General features: G+C 35.3%; 1 protein-coding gene across 1 annotated transcript; it reads left to right on the top strand.

The window, feature by feature from the left end:
• The first annotated feature begins 16153 nt into the window (after positions 1 to 16153).
• On the top strand, positions 16154 to 18027 carry LOC121225257 (probable 2-oxoglutarate-dependent dioxygenase AOP1). The gene is made up of 3 exons (XM_041109486.1): positions 16154 to 16735; positions 16848 to 17166; positions 17601 to 18027. Exons 1-3 carry the CDS (start codon positions 16359 to 16361, stop codon positions 17871 to 17873), a joined length of 969 nt encoding a protein of 322 aa, XP_040965420.1. The 5' UTR covers positions 16154 to 16358; the 3' UTR covers positions 17874 to 18027.
• The last annotated feature ends 5021 nt before the right edge of the window (positions 18028 to 23048 follow it).

Below are 23048 nucleotides of genomic sequence, written 5' to 3'. Positions count from 1 at the left end.
GTTTATAAAAAAACGGTGTCAACAATAGTAATTGCGCGTGTTCGTTTGTTCCACTTCAATACCAAAAAAGTACTAACATTCCCAAATCTTTAGTTTGAAGGTGGCTGAAAAGATGTTGCTTGAGTTGAACTAACCCTTCATGGTCATCACGATGATGGCAATATCATCCACATAAACAACCAAATATATGTACTTGCCATGAATGTTATGACAATAGAAGACTGAGTTATTTGTTTCACTCATGTTCATCATAAATTGTTGAATAACAGCACTAAATTGTCCAAACCAAGCTCTCCAAGACTGCTTTAGACCAAAAAGAGATTTCCTTAATCGACATACTACTCAAATTCCTCTTAAGAAACAAATCAAAGCAGTCGCGCCACGTAAATTTCTTCATTTGAATCTTCATAAAGAATTTTTTTTAATATTGACATGATGAATAGTCGAATGATTCATTGTAGCAAGGGAGATCAAGAGTCGAATCAAGGTGGTCTTGGCAACAGGAGAGAAAGCTTCCCTATAATCAAGACCCAGAACCTATATAAAACCTTGGGCAACTAGAAGTACCTTTAGTCGGTCTATCTTTCATCCAAATCGTCTTTAACTGTTTATACCCATAGACAAACAATAGTTGATTTACTCAGTGGTAAGGGAACAAGGTCCTATGTGTGATTAGCATGAAGAGAATTCATTTCTTCCGCAATATATAGCTTGTTGCCATCCATGATCAGCCTTTGTCACACTAGCAGTCTTAGGAATGAACACATTGGATACAGATGAGATGAAGGCATAGTATGAAGGTGATAACTCAAAAAATTGTAATAAGGATAAAGATTACGAGAAGAACGCATACCTTTTCTGAGAGCAATTCGCTGTGTGTGTTCTTGAGGCATGATCAGAGATGGAGAAGCTGGTTCACTTGGACCATCTACCTAAACTATATTCGTAAGGAATGATTAGGAGAATTAGTGGAGCATCGAGAATCTACTTGAAGAGGTTTGGTGGGAGGTGGATTATTAAGAAGAGGAAAAATAGTTGTGGGGGCATTAATAACATCTTTTTGTGTTTGAGATGGAAAGGAGAAATGCTAAGTAGTTTAAGTAAAGGTTACATCTGCATGAATAAAATAATTTTGAGTGATAGGATCATAGAATTTGTACCCATTTTTATGTCAAGTGTACCCCTAAAATGATGCATTTAAGGGCTTTGAGAAAAAGTATCTTTTTCTGGCAAGTGGTTATGAACAAAACAAGTTCAACCAAAAACCCGAGTAGAAAAAGAATGAAAAGGGTAACTATGGATGACAATGGAATGGAGACTTTGGTTTTGTAGTATAGAAGAAACTATATTGTTGAGGAACCGCTCTTTTAAGTTTGGAGAGACTAAGATGAACTAAGCGACTGCGAAGATTAACAAAAGTATTAGAAGACAAGGCGGTTGAAGTTGTAATATAAGAGAGATAATCACACCCTTTCACCAATAATCTTCCCAGTACTCAGATCTTGCAGAAAAATAGAATAGGAATAAAAAATGACTTTACATTTTGTCGAAACCTTTTTTAATTTTTAAAAACACGGGGATTGATTTTAAAAAATGAAAAATGGGAGTCGCCACCGATCTTTTATTGAGGTGTGATCGGATCACCTTGAAAATAATTTTAGGTCTGCGAATTTTGAGAAAACAGGTTCGGGAGTCGGTTACTCACGAGGAAGGGTTAGCACCCTCGTGACGCCCGAAATTGGTACCGAATTGATTGTTTAGTGTCTTAATGTCAAAATTTTGAAAAGATTTTAAAACACTATCCTTTGATGAGAAAACTTGAATAAACTATATTGGATGATAAGGTGCACTCATTTAGCAGAAATAAATTGCTACACTCAGTGAGTTAGAGTGCAACAATTAAATCTTCGAAATTAGATTCGTTCCTTTTTTAAGAAAATCATGGGTTTTAAGAAGGATATTTGATTATTTAAGTCAATCGAGAAATTCGAATCCAATAAGTTAGGGTTCAATTTCTCGAGGTTCTCAAACATCAAACATTGCCTTTATTTTGAAATTGAGATAACAAAATGTTGTATCCAGTAAGTTAGGATCGAACATTTTGAAACCTTAAGAATTTTATTTTAATAATCGTGATTTTAATAAAATGGACGTTTGATCATCTAAATTCATCGAGAAGAATCGAAGCCCAGTAAGTTAGGGTCTAATTTTCTCGAGAACCTACAAGCGCCAAGCCTTTTTAAAGTTTATAAAATAAAATGATTATGAAGCTTTAATAAAATTCAACTCTTACAAACGGAACATGATTGAATAACGATACATCTAATAATTCAAACTTAAATTAGAAGCAATTAAACGAATAATAAACCAATACAAACATTGATTTAAATCATATTATACAAACATCCATATAAAAAAATTTAAGCAACCCATAAATTCAGAATCAATTAAAAAACAAACAAAAACAATACAATAAAAAGAAAAGAAAAAAAAAACAGTGATAACAATAAATAATGCAAATATTTACTACAATTTAGTAAGGGAAAAAATAAAAAAGGGTTTGAATAAATTTTAACGAAAGATCTTAAAAACACAAAGAAATAAAAAAATGAAGTAAAATAAAAGTGAATAGCTTGGAATTAATATCTACATTCTAATCTATATAGATAAAACTTAGTAAAAATAATAGTATATACCTAGTAACGATAAATAAAAGTTAAATAAATAGAATAAAATAACAAATTTTAGAGGAATAAGGTTTTTTTTATGCATAAATAAAATAAAATAAAAATCATTCGGAAATGATAATATATCATTATATATATACGTATGCTAAAAGAAAAGAAATCATGTTATATATGCATGTATATAAAAACATAAAGCATTATTATTAAAAATTAATTTTCTATAAAGATGTATAGTTACTTATATATATGAAAAACAAATATATAAAGAAAGTATAATAATAAGAATAAGTATAATAAAAATAAAGATAAATTTCTAAAAAACATAATAATAAGAAGGATTAAATCACAAATAAAATCGAATTAACAGGGAATAAATAAGATTAAGCTAAAGTGGGGGACTATGTTGCAACACGCGCATTACATGGGGACCTAATTGGGAAATATCTCGTTTCCCCAAAACGCAGTGTTGCAAGCTGGATTGAAATGGAACAAAAGCAGAATATAAGGCTAAATCAGAAAGAAGGGAGATAATTGATTCAAATACACCAGAAAAAGGGGGAGACTGGCCGCGCAAATATCCCTCCCTACGCCAGAACATGCAGATCTAACCGCGTCTAGGTCGGGTCATCGGGTCGCGGCCTAAAACGGCACCGTTTCAGAGTCAAGGAATCAGGCCCAAACGACGATGTTTCATGATCCCCCTTTTAAGCCAACACCAAAGCCCCATTAATCTAAACAGAAAAGAAAAAAAAAACCTAAAAATCTAATCTCCTTTCATTCAAGTTGCGCCGCCTCAGCCCTCTCCTCATCTGGTCCAAACTCCGATTACGGCGGAGTGAACCAGGATCCGGCGTTCCCCTTTTTTAAGGTGAGTCTCTCTTCTCCTTTCCTTCTACGATAATCAAAAAGAGACGAATATAGAAAAAAGAAACCGGAAATATTACTAAAAAACAAACAAAGAGGGATCACCTTTCGAACTTTTTCTTTTCGATTTCTCTGAATATTTCGTATACAATATGCGTGTGTGATTTTTTGTCTCTGTGTGTCTAATTACAAAGGGTTTTGCCCTTGTTTTATAGGCTGAGAAAAAGAAAAAGAAAAAGAATACAATTTTTCCGTTTCTTTGCTGCGTTTTCATCTTGTTTGCAGGTACGGCGCGTAGGGCTGGGGACGTGGCTAGAGGTGCTCATGGGCCGGGCCGGGTTCGGGATGGACCCAGAAAAAAATTTCAGCCCGCGTCCTAGGCCAGGGCACGACCCGAAATATGGGCCTGAATTTTAGCCCGGGCCCGGCTCAGGAAAAAAATTCTAAGGCCGAGCCCGGCTCGGCCCACTTTTTAAATAAATACAAAAAATTTATTTTAAAAATAAAAAAATTTTAAAAAAAAGTATTTTAAAAATATTTTAAAATTAAAAAAATAAAAATAAAAATATATTTATTATATTCGGGCCGGGCCCGGGCCAAAAAAGTTAGGCCCGAGCCAGACCCATTTTCTAAACGAGCCTCGTTTTTTTGCCCAAGCCCATATTTCGGGCCTATATTTTTACCCAAACCCTCCCATACCATGAGCACCTCTAGACGTGGCATGTACAGAGGCGAAGGTGCATGTGTGAGGGCAGGGGCTTGGCACGCGCGGAGGAGTTAGGGTTGCTGCGGCGCTGGGGTTTGCTCGCTGTTAGGGCTTCTGCAGTTAAGTTGGGATTTGGGTTGAGTTGGGCCACATATGTTTGTTGGGCTCATTTTTTATTTTTGGTATTTAGTTTATTTTGTAACTAGATCACATATATGTAAAATGGATTGTTTGTTTGGACTTTATATTGGGTTTATGAGTAGTTTATGGGCCGGGCAAAAATGGGTATTACACATTTTATTTGGTTAGGGAGCTTACGATTAGATATTAAGCTATACGAGAATTCTGGGGCATACAATACTGGCTTTTATGGAATTGATGGGAGAGGATGGATTTCTCCAACCCCTTCAATAACAATTTGAGTACCATTGGCTAAGGTAACTATGGAAGAGGTAAAAGAAAAGACAAGAGTAGAGAAATGTTTTTATTACCAGAGATGTGATTTGAAGCACCCGAGTTAAATATTGAATGACCATTTGAGGAAGTCTTTGTTAAGCATGCAAAGGAATTACCAGGCTGAGCAACCGAAGCTAGAAACGAAGAAGAAGACTACTGTTTTGATGCTTGATACCGCAAGTATTCATCATAATCTGATCTAACTAAGGGGACAGGTTTATCTCCTTGTGTAGGTGGCATTAGAAGTAAACCATTCCCTTGAGACTGAGCAACATGAGAAAAGGATCAAGTATGTTGATTATGACGGGAATGTCATCCATGGAGGGCTCAACAAGTGTTACGTGTGTGACCTCCCTTGTCACAATGGGTACAGTAAAGTTTAGAGCCTTTGCCTCTCCCTTTTCAATAATCCTTCTATTTCTTAGTGTTTTGTATGGCAAACACAGATGATTAAGTCTCAGTTTTGTTAGAAAAGGTGCAAAGGAGGTGAGCCAACACATCTTCTAGCGTACGAATCACTGGACTAGCAAGGATTTGTTCTCGTTCTGGAGCCAAATATGCACGAAGTCCTATCAAGGCAAGCACCATCAAAAACTTATGTTGTTGTTCCTGATCAGAAACTGTTTTTTAGAGATGGGCATGAGACAATTAAATTCATCTTTCAAAGTCTAAACTTGGACAAAATAACTAGCCATATCCTGTTGATTTTGCTGAAAATAGACCAAACCTGTCACAACTTTATAAATACATTGAACATCATTAGTATATAAAGTTTAAGCCTTATTCCACACTTTATAATAGGTTTTGCAATACTGAAATAAAGTGAGCAATTTTGGGTCGAGAGAATGCCATACCAAGCTACACAATTGAGCATCAATCTTAATCCACATATCCTTATTTTTCTCATCAATATTTTGAGCCTAATCTAAAGATGATCTTTATACTCTTAGCCCATAAACCATAACTCAATAGATGTGACCCAAGAGATGTAATTATCACTGCCTTGAAGTTTGACGGTGGTAATTGCTAAAGGATTCATTTTGGAGGAAGAAAAAACAAGGAGCAAAATTAAGTAGTGACGAAATTGTATGAGGTCAGCACCACTAGGATCAGATGGTTTGGGTGAAGCTCCTGGAAGACTTGTGACACAGCATGATGGTAGGTGAAGGGCCTACACTAGGGTCAAAATTCTAACATCATACATATCATAACATTAATATTGAAGAGAAAAAAACATGGTAAATCTCAAAATTATACATGAATTTTAATTTAATTTGTAATTTTGAAATATGAATTTTAATTTGTTGTAATTATACTCATGAAACTTTGATTGTGGTACAAATGTATATACAAAATTTTAATTTTGATTAAATCATGCACATCTAAAGATATAAATACATCAATATAATATAATTATGTGTATGCAACGTATAAACACAAAATTATGTTATATTAATAATTGTGTTAATAATTTATGAGAATTGGATCAAATCAAAATTTCATGTATAAAATTGCACAAAGTCAAAGTACATGTAAAGAACTGCACATTAGACTAAAGTTCATGTATAGTTTTGATATTTATCCCTAAAAAAAACACAGGTTTATAAGTTTAAAAATCCCTTAAATTTCATGTATATCTTTAAGATTTATCCCTTAAAAAACACAGGTTTATAAGTTTAATAATCCTTTAAGAAAAAAATCAATTAAGCCCCTCGATTTAATTCACATCCAGTTGAGCTCTTGTTGTTAATTGAAAAGTCAATTAACATTATTTGTTAACTATTTTTATCTTTGATCATGCTGACCATTAAAATAGATTAGCAGATTGATCAAAAGGTGACATGTGTCAATCGCTTGATCTACTCAATATTTTTAAAATTGTATCGATAATTGAATCAATCTGACCATAGATTCGTTGTTCAACTGATTTAATCCGTTGGAAACCGATTCAACTATATATAATAATATATTTATTATTTGTTTGTTTTAGGTAATATATATATATTTAAAACCTGATAAAAAGATGCTTTGAAAAGTCAATTCTTGCTTAAGAAATGAAACTAAAATGTATTATTTTATTTCTTTTTCACATATTTCTGTATTTAATATGTTGACGCCATTTTTTTTATAAAACGGAGTCGACTTGGATTTTAAAAACAAAAACGAAAAAAATCGGGAGTCGCCACCAATCTTTTTTGATAAGCTGTGATCGGATCACCTTATAAAGTGGTTGTTTTCAATAAACGATTTGATTTTATTAAAACAACGATTTTGGTCCACGAAATTCAGAAAAATGAGTTCGGGAGTCGGTTACGTACGAGGAAGGATTAGCACCCTCGTAAAGCCCAAAAATTGATACCTAGTTGATTAGTTAATGTCTTAGTGTCGAATATTGAAAACTTTAAAGAGATTTAGAGTATGATCCTTAAAAAACTCGAACGACATGGATTAAAATTTAAGAGGATATTTCGCTATTTAGTCGAACGATAAATCGAAACCCAGCACGTTAGGGCACGTTTTCTCGAATTTCCAAACGCAAAACATTGCCTCGTTTTAAAATTTCAAAATGATATTCGACTATTTGGCCAAACGAGTAATCGAAACCCAACATGTTAGGACACATTTTCTCAAATTTCCAAACGCGAAATATGGTCTTATTTTGAAAGTTTAAAAAGGGTATTTGGCTATTTTGGTCGAACTAGAAATCGAAACCCAACACGTTAGGGTACATTTTCTCGATTTTCCAAACGCAAAACATTGCCTTATTTAGAAAATTTTCTTTTTGATGTATGATGTTAATATGAATAACAAAACGATAATGAATACGACAAGTTAAGCATAAATAATACAAACAATCAATAAAAATGAAATAAATAAATATAAGAGATGAATCAATCACATAACAACAAGTAAATAAACGAATACAATTAAAATATCCTTTTGAAATGGTAATAAACACGTAAATAAGTAAATAAGTAATAATAACAATAAAGAAGATAAATAAAATTAAAAAAATGTGAAAAGACATATGTATATTTATGTGGACAATTTTTATAAAATAAAAAAATGTGTATATATGTATATCATAAAATATATGTCAATATTATATAAAAATATATGTATGCATGTACATATTTTAAAACGATAAAACATAAAAAATGTATATTTAGGAATTATAAAATATATGTATAAGTTATAAGAACGTATATATGCATATATATTTTTTAAAATTATAAAGTATAGAAGACTTATGTATATATATATATACATATATATAATGCATATAGATTATAGAATATAAACATGTGTAAGTATGTGTATTAATTAAAAATGTATGTGTATTATAAAATGTATGCATGTATATGTATATGACAAAATATGAAGTTAATATATATATATAAATAAGTAAATAACATTAAATAAAATATTAAATAAAACTGATTTTTAAATATGTATATTTATATAAAAAAAACTTGAAGTTTAAAAGGCTGAGGATCGAATTGAAATCAGACCAATAATTTGGGGCCAAATTCGCAAATAAAAGGTTCAGTGGGCTGAAATGAAGCACGCGCAAAGTGTGAAGGACTGATCGGGAAATATGCCCAAGTACTGAAGCGCAGCATTTAGGCGCGGACAAAATTGGAACATGCAGCAAATTTGCGGGGCCAAATTAAAAAAATAAAGAAACAAGCAGAAGGATTAAATTAAAACAACACAATAATATGGAGGGACCAAGGGCGAAAATTTCCCATTCAACAGAAACGCGCGGATCCCATAGGCGGGTCGGGTCGAGCTCGGATCCTAAGGGCCGAAACGGCGTCGTTTTCTATTGCGATTTAAACACATTTTTTTTTTGCATTTCTCTCCCCCACACACGAGAAAAAAAACTGCAGCAGCCCTCTCCCCTCTCTCCCTTTCCGGCCTAGGTCCGACGAAGGCCACGGCGCTCCTCCGCCGTAATGTCGCCGTACCGGAAAGCCAAAAATTCCCCAAACCCAATTTTTTAAAAAAAAATCCTTTTTTTCTAAAATATATACCCGATTTGGGTATTTTGAAACCAAAAAAATGAAGGAAAAATAAAAAAGGAAGGGCCTTTCGGCCTCTGTCATTTCGGCTGCCGCCCAAGCGAAATCCTAATGCGTTTCTGCGGCCCCGACAAGTGGAGGGGGATTCCGACGGTGGTGCTATGCCCGGCCACAGGTACGCCCTCCTCTTTCTTTTTATTCTATGCACCTTTTTATTAAAATAGATTTGTAAAAATAATAAATAAATAAAATGGAAAACAAAGAGACAAAAAAAAATCTAAATCAACACCTTTTATTGCTTCTAATATTCGTGAAATTGCCAGAAGCCCAGAACTATTGTTCATTGTGGCTTTTTATAGCCATTTTACAACTTTTTTTTCTATTTTCTTGTTTTTTTCTGTTGTATGCTTCTGTTGTCTTCTTGTGCTTGCGTGTTTATTGCTCTCTGCAGGTGTCTGACACACGTGGAGGGCAAACGATTGGCGACGGTGGCGGTGGTAGCGAAGAGGCTGGTGAGGCGTGCGGCGCCTTGATTTGGCTGGAATAAAAAGAAAATCTAAGAAAGAAAGAGAGGTTGAATGGAGAGAACAGAAGAACAAGGAAGAGAGAGAGAATACTGGAATAATATTCTTTTCATTTGATATCGTTACTCACGTATTGCATGCCGTTTTAAAGGAAAACTAACAAGGTGACGTGTACAATTCTGTTGAAATTAAAACGCACCATTTCATTAAACTTAAAACTCCTCAAAACTCCCCGTATTTAACTACGATTCTATAATTCTTTTCTACTGATTTTTCAACTCATAACAATACTTCTTCCCAGGAAAACATCCTTGACCTCAAGGATGAAAGTGAGGAAATTTAGACCGAATTGCCTCCAACGACTCCCAGGTCGCATCTTCAGGGAAAGAGTCACCCCATTCGATCAAAACTTCAGTCACGGCCTGTTTTCCTTTCTGAACCATCCTTCTGTCCAATATGCGAACTGGTTCTTTTGGCAAGGCACCCTGAGCATCTACTAATGGTAACTGCTGTTGAATAGGAGCCGATCCTACGTGTTTTTTTAGTTGGGACACATGAAATGTGGGATGGATCCGAGAGTGTGGAGGTAGTTGAAGAGTATAGGCTACTTGACCCACCTTACGCAGTACCGGAAAAGGCCCATAGTACCTAGGAGATAATTTTTGATTAGCATGTCTCCTAAGTGAATGCTGTCTGTATGGTTGTAACCTCAGATAGACCAGGTCACCCTCCTGGAAACTTCGCTCTGAACGGTGCTTGTCGGCCAGCTGCTTCATCCGGCTCTGTGCTCTTTGAAGGCAAAACTGTAACAACTTCCTAGCAGCCTCCCTAGCTTGTAAGCTGCGGTCAACAACTGCTACTGTAGATGTACCCGCCAAGTATGGCATATGAGTGGGTGGGGGTTGCCCATACAGGGCCTCGTAGGGAGTGAGTTGAATGGAAGAATGGAATGAGGAGTTGTACCACCATTCGGCAAGGGGTAGCCATTTAAACCACAGAGCTGGTGTCTCCCCTGTCATACACCTTAGGTAGTTCTCAAGACACCGGTTTAGAATCTCCGTCTGACCATCCGTTTGAGGATGGTAGGCCGTAGAAAGCAGAAGTCGAGTACCTGACTTCTTAAAGAGTTCCTGCCAAAACCCACTCACAAAAAATTTATCACGATCTGAAATGATTGAGTCGGGCATACCATGTAATTTGTAAACATTAGTCAAATACTCCTGAGCCACTTCTTTCGCTGTATATAGATGGGCCAGAGCTATGAAGTGGCCATATTTCGTGAGGTGATCGATTACCACCAGAATCGAGTTTTTCTTATCTGAAACCGGCAGCCCTTCAATGAAATCCATGCTGATGACAGACCATGCTCGGTCAGGTATCGGCAAAGGCTGTAAAAGACCAGGAGAAGCCACATTCTCTCCCTTGCATCGTTGACAAACAACGCATTCTTTGACCCAACGCTTAACATCTGATGCAAGCCCCTTCCAGTACACTAGGCTCGACAATATTTTCCTGGTTACATGCATCCCAGAATGGCCCCCAATAGCACTTGCGTGGAAATGGAAGAATAACTCCTGGCGCAACTGTGAATTCTTCCCTACTACTATTTTTCCTTTTCGAAACAGGAAACGGCCGTCCCATGAATATTTATTATCATGGTTTTGTGATTGCAAAATAGTTTGAATTCTCCTCTGGAGTCGACTGTCAAGAGTATAGGATTGTTGCACCCGTTCTAGTAAGCCAGAAATAACCGAACTAGCTGATAATTGATGGTATTGACCTTGTTCCAATTGTGGTTGTCGAGAAAGGGCATCAGCCACTCTATTATTAATCCCCTTCCGATAGGAAACTACAAAATCATATCCAAGCATTTTTGCTATCCAGCGCTGTTGAAAAGGGGTGACCGCTGCTTGGTCCGATAAAAATCGCAAACTTTGGTGGTCTGTGCGAATTCGGAAGTGTCGTCCCACTAGATAGGTGTGCCATTTTCGAACTACCAGTAAAGCCGCCAGCATTTCTTTTTCATATATCGAGAATGCTTGATGACGCACCCCAAGTGCTTTGCTATAAAAAGCTACTGGTTGTCCTTGTTGCTGTAAAATAGCTCCAATGCCAAACCCGCTGGCGTCAGTGTCTACTGTGAATTCCAACTGGAAGTTTGGAAGGACTAACACAGGAGCAGTACACACGGCCTGTTTTAGCTCTTCAAAAGCTTCAGTAGATTGAACTGACCATTTCCATCCATTTTTCTTTAACAGATTTGTCAGAGGACGCGCGATAACGCCATAGTTGCGTATAAACCTCCTGTAGTAGCCCATGAGGCCAAGAAAACTGCGCAACTCCTTCACCGATTGAGGAATCGGCCATGATATTACACACTCAATCTTAGACGTGTCCATAGAAACTGTCCCTTCATGCAAAACATGTCCCAAATATTGAACGCTAGAAGAACCAAAACTGCATTTGGATTGTTTGGCATACAATTGTTGTTCTCGTAAGATAAGAAGGACAGATTTCAAATGGTGCATATGCTCTTCCCACGAATTGGAATATACTAGGATATTGTCAAAAAAAACAAGCACAGTTTTGCGCAGTAGCGGTTTGAAGATGGAGTTCATAAGGGCCTGAAAACTAGAGGGGGCATTTGTGAGGCCAAACGGCATGACGAGGAACTCATAATGCCCTTCGTGAGTGCGAAATGCCGTTTTGTGAACGTCCGGCTCCCACATGCGAATTTGGTGATATCCCGACCTGAGATCCAATTTAGAGAAGACACGAGCTCCCCCAAGCTCATCCAACAATTCCTCAATGACTGGAATAGGAAAATTGTCTTTTACAGTATGCTGGTTTAATTGTCTATAATCCACACAAAGTCTCCAGCTCCCATCTTTTTTCTTCACCATGACAATAGGGGAGGCAAACGAGCTGGTGCTGTCACGTATTATTCCAGCATCAAGCATTTCCTGAATAAGTCGTTCCATTTCAGTTTTTTGAAATGCTGGATATCGGTAGGGACGCATTTTAATCACTGCCCCTTCATCCCTTAGAGGGATTTTATGATCATGTAACCTCTGAGGTGGCAACCCCTTTGGAACCTTAAAGACGTCCTCGAACTCACATAACAATCCCTGAATTTGGTCCCTAGCCTCGTCGTTCTTCTCAGTTGACAATGTCACTTGCTCGATAGAACTCAGAATTGCAGTAAAAGGTCCCATCGTTTGCCCCACTGTAGCAAAGCAATTTGGATTAAGCTCACCATTTTCAGCTGCTAGTGACCCAGGAGTAATGCCCTGAATGACGCACGTCTGCCCTGCTAAATTGAACTGCATGGTCAAATAACTAAAATTCCAAATGATGTCCCCTAAAGCCAATAACCACTGTACACCTAACACCATATCACAGCACTTTAACGACAATACCATGAAATCTGTCACAAATTTATGGTCCTGTACCTCCCACGTGACCCCTTTACAAAGCCCTCTAGTGAAAAGACAACTACCATTAGCTACAGAGACTCTAAGTTGCTCTTGATGCCATATGGGAAAAGACAACCTATTGACTAGCCTTGCATCTATAAAATTGTGAGTGCTCCCCGAATCAATTAGAATGATAGCCCAGCATGCACCTACCCTTGCTGCCACCCTCATCGTGTTATGCCCTTGTAGCCCAGTAAGGGCATGCAACGAGATTACCGGTGATTTAAGACCCCCTTCCTCTGCCCCCGCTTCTTCCAATTTCTCTGAACATTCCTGAAATTCTTCATTCTCATTCTCATTGTCAGAAAGAGGATCAAGTAGAAACTGGTATAACTGTGATTTCATGCATTTATGTCCTGTATGGTATTTGGCTCCACACCAAAAGCAAAGACCCTTTTGTTTCCTCTCAGCCATCAAAGCTGGGGAAATCGACTTAGATTCGGGCTTGTTAGATGATGCGTTACCAATAGATGAAGGACTCACTACCGTTTTTATAGGAGAAGAGGAATACCTGGAGTTGATCGATGTGTTGGTTAAGGGTCCAGATGAGCTAACCCCCCATGTCGATCTTTTTCCCGAATAAGAAATGAGCACTTCAATCTTCCTTGCTAGCTGGAAAGCTTCCATCAAGGTCGATGGCTCAAACAGATCCAGATAGTGACCAATCTCTGCCTTCAAGTTGCTAAGGAAAATACTGAGAGCGTAGGACTCCGGTAGACGCACTTGGTTTAGTAATCCCACAAATAAATCCTGATACTGTTCAACAGTACCATGTTGCTTCAGATTAACCAATTCCCTCATCGGGTTATCAAACTGTCCGCAGCCAAAGCGAGCCTGAAGATTTTTAAGATACTCTGACCAAGATAACATTTGTAGACCACCATTTCTTTGAGAATAGAAATGGTGCCACTCCAAGGCTCGGCCTTCCAAATTCAGCATTACCGTGCGAACCTTACTAGCCTCAGGTGTACCTTCAGCCTCAAAATACTGTTCTAACTTGGTCCACCACCCCCTAAAATCTGAACCATCAAATTTAGGACAGTCCAATCTGCTTCGGTTAACAACCGCTCCTTGCACAAAACCGTTATCCTTCCAGTACACACCCCTTTTCTCTGTAGCCACTGGTTCTTCTGAGGCTTGGGGTAAATCTGTTTCCTTAGGTAAAAACCCAGGAGGAGCCCCCAAAACCCCTTTACCCTTATCTATCACAACATTTGCTGATGAACCTGTAGGTGGAGGTCTGAAATACTGACTTAACAGTGCTTGCATATCCCCCCGAAACTCATTCTTAAAGTCCTGTAACCGCGTCTCCATTTTTGTCTCCAAACGGCCCATTTCTTCTTGGATCTTGGAAATATCCTGCTGTAGACTACTGACCTCCTTCTGCAAACGAGTTGACACACCGTCACCAGTCATGAAGGGATCGTGATAGCTCTGATACCTTTGTTACGAACCAAAAGAAAATCTAAGAAAGAAAGAGAGGTTGAATGGAGAGAACAGAAGAACAAGGAAGAGAGAGAGAATACTGGAATAATATTCTTTTCATTTGATATCGTTACTCACGTACTGCATGCCGTTTTAAAGGAAAACTAACAAGGTGACGTGTACAATTCTGTTGAAATTAAAACGCACCGTTTCATTAAACTTAAAACTCCTCAAAACTCCCCGTATTTAACTACGATTCTATAATTCTTTTCTACTGATTTTTCAACTCATAACAGTCTGACACGCGTGGAGGGCAAACGATTGGCGACGGTGGCGGTGGTAGCGAAGAGGCTGGTGAGGCGTGCGGCGCCTTGATTTGGCTGGAAGCTAGGGTTTTCTTTTCTTTTTTCTGCTGAATGTTTATGTTGTATTGGGCTGTGGGCTAGTAGGGTTTTTGTTGGACTGGTGTTTAGGTTTTATTTGTTTGGCATTGGGCCTGGGCAGAATTGCTATTACGTAATAAACTATTGTTTATTTCCTTTCCAATTTCCATATTTCTTCAAGTCTCTATTTCTAGAATTCTCCATATCAAGTACCTCTCATTGTCTTTCTATTCATCTCCATCTCTCTTTCTCTATCCCTCGTCAAGTCTCATCTCATCTAAATCCCACTTTTCCCCTTCCCCTCCCTTCGCTCTCAAGTTTTCACTTTCCTTCACTTTTTTATTGAAAATTTTAATTTCCTTTCATTCTAAAAGTAAATTAAAACTTGAGATTTTAGAGAAGAGTAAATAAGGTATACCACAGCAACAATTTTATGTCACTAAATTAATTCAAGTCCTAATATTTAGCTATTTCCATGATTTATTTTTAGTAAATAGAAGGAAAATTATTACTTATTTTTCTAAATTCAAATTTAAATTTGTACTAACAATTTTTTATTTTCAACCTAACTATTGCAATATATACATAACAAATATTTTTTCTCTCATGTTATTACGCTACTATCCAAACCAAACATTAGGGTGTTTTTTTATTGCTCAACTAGTTTAAGTTTTAGCTTTGGGCAATTTTTTTAACTTCTGTTTTTCTTATTAATTTGTTTTATTTTGGTTGGATTGGGTTTTGTAATTTTTTTTATTGATTTAGACTGGTTTTTAGGGATTTTGGGTCTGTTGTAGCCTCTCTCTCTTTTTTCTTTTTTTTTCTAGTTTAACCGATTTAACCAGCTTGCTGTTCACTTTGACTTATGGGTTAACCGGTTTTTCACCTTATTCTGAACTGGTGTACCGGTCGGCTTCCGATTCAGTCGGTCCAATTTGTTAATTCAATCCAATTTTAACAACATTGAATTTATTCTTTCATTTTTTCAATGAAAATCATAAAATATGAAAAAATTGTAGAAATATGAAAAATTATAGAAATATATGAAAAATATTAAAAAATTTAGATAAACCTATAAAAATTATAAAAAAATAAAAGCTAATAAAACTTATAAATATTATAAAAACATATAAAATCCTAAAAAATAACAATAAATTGTAAAAAATATAGAAGTACCTATAATATTAAAATAATTATATAAATTTAAAAAATCCTAAAAACGCATAAATTTTATAATAATTCATTAAATTAAATAATTATGGGATGAAGAATAACTATCACTATCACGTAGGCTATGCATTCCCCTTTGCTATTACAGCACTGTAGTGCTAGAATCGAAAAATAATGTTTATTTCTTATCTCACAAAATTGAGGGACAACGTGCACTCTGCTACCACAACATCTTTCGTCATTTTAAGGATGGAGATAATTTTGTGGTAATGATATGAACATATTTTCTTCTAGATACAGTGTGAAAAATAAGAAAATTAAGATGCAAAAAAAAATCCAAAACATAGATTAGATAAATATTTTTTAATTGATGAAATTAAAATTCAACCTCTTGTCTTATAGTAAGTAGCATATACAGTCATTTTGACCGGTGCTGCCTCCTGGGATTTGCTTGGATAAGCGAATTAAAAAACTGGGAAGTTAAAAGAGATGTTTCACTACGACCCGCCACCTAATTTGAGAAAAAAAAAATAGCCCACTATAAATAGACATAAATCCCTACACAAAGAGAAACCAAGTTAGATTACAAGCTGATTTAGTGTAAGAAAACATTTCCTTAGAGCATAAAAGAAAGTTAAGAACATGGCTGTTGATGCTGAAATTGAGCTCCCAACCATTGAGTTCCGTTCATCGGATTTGAAGCGAGGAACCGAAGGGTGGAACCGTTTGTGCAAGAGGGTTCGAGAGGCTTGTGAGACTTTCGGTTGTTTCGATGTGGTGTACAAAAAGATATCAACAAAAATTCGAGAGGATGCATTTGAATTGTTGAAAGAACTAGTTGAGGTCCCAGTGGAGAGGAAACAGAAGAACACTAGTCCCTTGCCTTACCATGGTTGGGTTGGACCATGCGAGCAGGTTTCTGTGTTGTATGAAGGCTTCGGAGTCGGAGATGCCTCCAACTATGACTCTGTTAAAAGCTTTGCTCAACTTATGTGGCCTAATGGTCACCCACGCTTTACGTAAGAAAAATTCTTTTACCTTTCTAATTTTGCAGGTTGTGTTGATTTCAGATCAATTTTGATTCAAAAGAGTTGGAATTATTGACTTTTTATTTTGATATTTTATTTTCAGTGAGACCATACATACCCTAACAACGCAAATGGAGGAGCTGAACAAGTTAATTTGGTTAATGCTAACTGATAGTTACGGATTACGGGAGGATTCACTGAAAATGAACTACACAACGTTGGTGCGGATGATGAAATACCTGGCCCCTCCACCAGGGGAATATGAGAGAGGACTCTTTGCTCATACTGATAAACCAGTTAGCACACTTATTTGTGAGGACAAAATTTCAGGGTTGGAAATTGAGGTCAGTGATGGCCAATGGATCAAGTTGACTAATTTATCTCCTTCTTCCTTTGTTTTTATGGTTGGAGATCCTCTCAAGGTACTTTTTCTATATTTGATTAATATTCGCCTTTTAATTTATTTAAAACTTAACATAAATGATCTATGTGAACAGAAGAAGCAATATAAGAGTCAAAACCAAGTGAGATTTTATCTTTTTTTTTGAGGGGAGGGGGGGAAGCCTTGTCCCTTGGGTACTATCTCTGAGTTCTGAGTTCGATTAAGTCTTGGATTCAAACATTGGACAACCCTTCTTTTAGCTTCTCAATATATATATATATATTAGATCAAATTTTTAATGTGAATAATTACCATAAATTACTTACTGATGTTGGCATAAGATATCAAGTTCAAAATTTTGAATAACTCTTTTACTTTGCTCATGATAAAAAAATTAATGATATTAGATTATTGATGTTAAAAGTTAATAATTATCAAAAAAATACTTATTGATGTTGATTTTGGAAATTGAAGGCATGGAGTAATGGGAGATTGAAATCAGTGAATCACAGAGTGATGATGAGCGGAGACAAAGATCGATATTCTATAGCAGCCTTTGTCATTCCAAATGAGGGTACTATAATCAAGGCACCCAAAGAACTTATAGATGACCAACATCCTCAGCTTTTCAAGGAATTCGATTTCATGGACTTCTTCCTTTATGCCTTTTCTGACCCAGCAAAGCACATCGACAACGGCCAACTGCTCTACTCCTATGCTTCTCTTTCACCACCGGTTTCCCATTAAATGCATACCGATATCGACAAGTAAAAGCCCAGTTTTAGTATTAAAATAATATTACAAATAATAAATGGAGTCCTATACTTGAGATTTCCATTTTTGTAATGTATTACCATGTTATAGGGTTTTTTTCTCATTAAAGAAAGTTTTATTAATAAAAGTGCAAGGCACCATAAAGGAGAAGACACCAAAAAGTTAGTCTTTGAAAACAAAAACCTTTAACAAATCATTAAGCAAATAAATTGCTAAAAGCATCAATGGGAAAAAGAATTTCCCCCTTACCTTAAAAAACCACCAAAACTTATCCTTTAAAAAACATCGCAACTTTCTATTTGAGAAACGATTGTATGAAATAGGGATCTCATGTCATTTGTATCCCTTTTTCAATAGTTTAATGCTTCATCAACATTTTCATCCTAAAATCAATCAAATCCAAATGAAAATCTAAAAATTCAGTATAAAATTGTTGATGAGATATATTAGTCTTTTTTTCGATACAATATTAAAGATAGGAAATGAGAATGACACGGTTTGAACTTGTGTCAAATAGGTGTCTAATAAGAACTTTGATCACCGCTCCATTCAAGTCAAGATATGAGAGATATTAGTTTTAATTACTACAAAATTATGTAAATTAATTTATTGAGAATTACAATAAACTTAATAACAAGCACTATCTTTATAATATATAAAATAAAAAAATTGCTAATTAAGGTTTAGCTCTGTTGGCATCGTTACTATTGCAACAATAAAGAAGGCTTGAGTCCATATATACATATTTATACTTATCTTTTTATTTGATTTAAGAGCGGGAAGGGACTATGGATATAAGTAGCTTTTGTATAAACCAAAAACCAAAAATGTAAATATATATGGTTAATAATTAATTTTTTCATAATAATAATCTTATTATGACCAAATATTTTGATAAAATTTTAAAAAATATAACCTTAATATTGTAATAATAATTTAAATGGAAATTAAGTAATATAATACATATTACGGTTAGATAAAAATTTTCTCCAAACTCATGCTTATATATATTATATAATAAAATAAAAATATATATTGATGTAAAAGAAATATATATTTAAAAATACGAGTCCGTTTGACTTGTTAGGGGACTGACTCGAGACGGGTTGGGTCACAAATTTTATCCTCTGATAGACCCATATTTAAATTAAATGATTTTAAATTTTAATTATAAAAGTATATAAAATTTGATATAAAAATATTTTTAATATTTTATTATTTTAAAATAGTAAATCAAACTATTTAAGTGAGGTGAGAGAGGCTTTAAATTTTCTTTAAATTAAGGTCATTGTCATCCTAGCTTGACTTTTAGACACCTCTAATTTCTTTAAAATCGGGGTGTTGGTTTAAAATAAGGGATTGGATCGGATGACTCACGAATCAGTACGAACTCAATTGGTTGAACCAAACTAAAATAATTGGTTTAAATTGATAGTTAAACTTACTTAATCGATTTTTTATATGGTTTTTTAATTTTTATGATTTTTGAAATTTATGCAATTGAACTGAATAAACCAATCGAGCTGGTCAAATAAAAAAACTAGTGATCTAATCAATTGAGTCACCAATATGATTTTGAAAACCTTGATGCACTCCCTTTGCTAGTACAGTATTGGAAGGATACAATTTGAAATCAAAGATGGGTAAACTACCCAGTTGGTCACCAACTTTTAGGGTGCTTTCATTTTGGTCATCCAAAAAAATTCTTGCAATTTCGTCACCCAACTTTTAGGGAGCTTTCATTTTAGTCACCCAAGTATTAAATCCTCAACGACGGTTAACTGTACTGATGTCCAGTAAACTAATTAATAAATTGACCAAGTCAAGTGCACCTATCAATTAATATTATAGCTATGGTGAGCACATATATCGTTCCTTCGAGGATTACAATTACTAGTAATTATCACCTTTCTATTATTTAACTCAATAATTCAAAGGATTGATTGAAATTAAATTAAACTATTTAAGTTAACTAATGAATGCACAAAAGAATGCAACACAGAAACAATCAAGTATTAACCAAGTGACAAAACAATACCTAGGTAAAAATCCACCTAGATTTCATCTATAATTCTCAATTTAATTTATGCAATTTATTTTTTTTAGTTCCTAGATCCGTAGAAATCTCTAATTTATGCTAATATATCTTTCGAGCAAAAGAACAACTAATTCTAGGTTAATTAATTGGAATTTCTTTCTAATTAAAACCCTTATTATTGCTTTAGTTCGCTCTATGGATCCCCTTATTAGATTTTACTCTAATCTAATAGATTTATGTTGTCCTATTTCTAGGATTGCATGTAACTCCATCAATTATACAAGATCTAATCACAAAGAGGGTCTATTTAACCTCATACTTCTGCGTATCAAACATTTGTTGTAGGCCAATTCAGCCCGGGCCCAAATCAAAACAATAAACAGACCCAATATCAGATAACCCAATTGAAACCCAAAACCTCTACCCATTACAACCAAAATTAACCCTCAGCCCAAACTAAAACCTAGCCCAAAACTAAAAACTTTTCAGCCAAAAGAAACCCTAGGTGCGCCGCATCTAGGTTTGCCCCTAGCCGCCAGCCTCCTCGCATGCCCACTGCCGCCACAGCTCGCCTATCACCGGCCATCCACGCGTCAGACCACCTACAAAACAACAAGGTAGAAAACGACAAGCAAACACAATCCAAATAACAAACGACAAAAAAAATTTTTTAGGGATTTTAAAATCGGTTATATAAGCCGAATATGAGCACTGTAATTTGCTTTCCTTTTTTACAAACATTGAGACATAAAAGCAAAAAACAAGTTTAAAAGGTTTTTTTTAGATTCATGTTTTTGTCCTTTTTTTATTCTTTTATATCCTTTTTATAAGAAATAAAATAAAAAGAAAAGGGAAGGGCTCACCTGTAGATTTCGCGACTATCACCGGAGGTCACTTTCCGTTGCCAAAATCGAGCCGAGGAGGGCTTAAGGGATCCTCTTCCTTCGGACCTTTGGGTCAATAAGGCTTGGCCTTCGAGCTTTTTTTTAAAAACGGGGCCGAAAAGCCCATTATTTCATCACCGGCCACTGGCCACGGCGGCGGCGCGGCGCGTCAGATGCCGGGGAAACCCATAGGACAGATAGGAGAGGGTTTTTGAGAAGAGAGGAGAGTTTCTTTTCGTATGAGGTTAAAATGAATTTTTTTAAAAAAAATTCGGGCTTAAATAGCCCTATGAAACGACGCCGTTTTGACTTTAAGTTCTGAGGCATCATACTACGCCGTTTTGAGCCTTGGCATCAGTGGCCAAAATGGTGCCATTTTGGCGTTTGACCTGCGACCCAACCCAGTGGTACTGAGGATCCGCGTGTTTTGTTAGGAGGGGCTAATTGCATGTTCAGCCCCTCCGCTTCTGCAGTGAAGTACAATCGGGTCATTCCCTTTTACATTTTAACCGCTGCATTTTTAAACCCGGTTCAGTTGGGTCTTGCACAAAACGATGCGCATAAGGGACAGGGATGTTGCCCAGTCAGTCCCTCATGCCTTAAGCACATCTTATTTCGGTCCTCTATAACCTGTTTGTAAATTTGCAATTAAAGCCCTGAATTTTAATTCCATTTCAACCTCGTCCTCATTCCATTTAGTTTATTTATTTTAAATAATACTCTTTTATCATGATTTATTTTAAAATGGTTATATTTATTATTTATTTGAAGCTATTTTACATTAAGTTTATTTAAATTTTATTTGTATATTATTTATTGTAAGCTCATGTTGTGTATCTTCCAAATTTTATGTACGTATATATTTTAAAATTATCTCGCATGTTTTTCTATATATTATTTATTTTTTTAATTAATTCATTTTTATTTATTTGTAGTTTTTTTAATTTCTGTTTATTTGGCAATTTGTCATTTGTTTTGAAGTGTCTTTATAAATCATTCATTTTGAGCTATTGTTTTCTTAATTGATTTATATATTGTTTCATTTTGTTCGTTTTGGTTATTGATATTTGTATTCGATGTATGGTGTAATTATTGCCATTATGTGTATTAATTCGTTTATTCGTATTTTCGTGCTATGGTAATTCATTCGTGTACCCTGTTGTTTGAAAAAAAATTTCTCCATGTTGTAAATTGTCATTCCATCAACATAACCCCTTTTTCACACACTATTTCAAACGTTACATTTATTTTTACCCAAACATACAAAAATAAAAATTTCAAAATAAGGCAATATTTTACGTTTTGGTGATTCGAGAAGTCGTACCCTAACTTACGGGGTTTCGGTTTTCAAGCTAAACCTAAATAGCAAAATACCCTTTTTAAAACTTCAAAAATAAAAAAATTTCATTATAAGGTAACATTTCGTGTTTTGGGAACCCGAGAAATCGTACCCTAACTTACGGGGCTTTGATTTTTCTCATTAAACCAAAATAGTGAAATGTCCTTTTAATTTTCAAAAATATAAAATTTCAATAAAAATTAAAGGCAAGCTTATTCTCTATGGTTCCAAATATCGTGTCCTAACTTACGGGATGTGATGTTTTGTTACTTTGAGACGAGTGGGTCTTTAACTCTCCTTTCCATTTATTCAAGCATTTTTTAATAATATTAATAAAAATGGATCGCATTTTAAATTTCCTTTCGAATTTTCAACTTTCGACATTAAGACATTAAGTAATCAATTAGGTACCAATTTTGGGCGTTACGAGGGTGCTAATCCTTCCTCGTACGTAACCGACTCTCGAACCTATTTTTCTGAATTTCGTGGACCAAAATCATTGGTTTAATAAAATCAAATCGTTTATTAAAAACAATCACTTTTCAAGGTGATCCGATCACACCTCATAAAAAAGGATTGGTGGCGACTCCCATTTTCGTTTTCATTTTCAAAATTCAAGTCGATCCCATTTTCACAAAAAAATGGTGTCAACAACATTAATTAACACTTTAGAATTATTAACACAAAAATAATAAAACACTCATAATAGAAAACAAAGAGACTAAGATTTTATTGCATAAAGATATAAATCAAACAATAGAATTCATCCTAGAGTTCATCTCCCTGAGGAATTAAGAGATTTAGTTCATAATGACAAGATTGAACACCAAAAATACAATATAACCACTAGAATAAAAGAAATCCATGATAACTCCCTTCAAAATCGA

This window comes from Gossypium hirsutum, chromosome D13 (genome assembly GCF_007990345.1).
Source record: "Gossypium hirsutum isolate 1008001.06 chromosome D13, Gossypium_hirsutum_v2.1, whole genome shotgun sequence".
Classification (NCBI taxonomy): Eukaryota; Viridiplantae; Streptophyta; class Magnoliopsida; order Malvales; family Malvaceae; genus Gossypium; species Gossypium hirsutum.
The sequence above is the reverse complement of the archived record's forward strand: the minus strand, read 5'-3'. Positions and strand labels throughout refer to the sequence as shown.

What these genes read in the sequence shown, in the direction of transcription:
- LOC121225257 (XM_041109486.1), top strand. Translation starts at nt 16,359, where the DNA reads ATGGCTGTTGATGCTGAAATTGAGCTCCCAACCATTGAGTTCCGTTCA. An exon ending in AATGGTCACCCACGCTTTAC is followed by an intron (nt 16,736 to 16,847) that starts GTAAGAAAAATT and finishes TTTTATTTTCAG; the next exon opens with TGAGACCATACATACCCTAA. An exon ending in TGGTTGGAGATCCTCTCAAG is followed by an intron (nt 17,167 to 17,600) that starts GTACTTTTTCTA and finishes TGGAAATTGAAG; the next exon opens with GCATGGAGTAATGGGAGATT.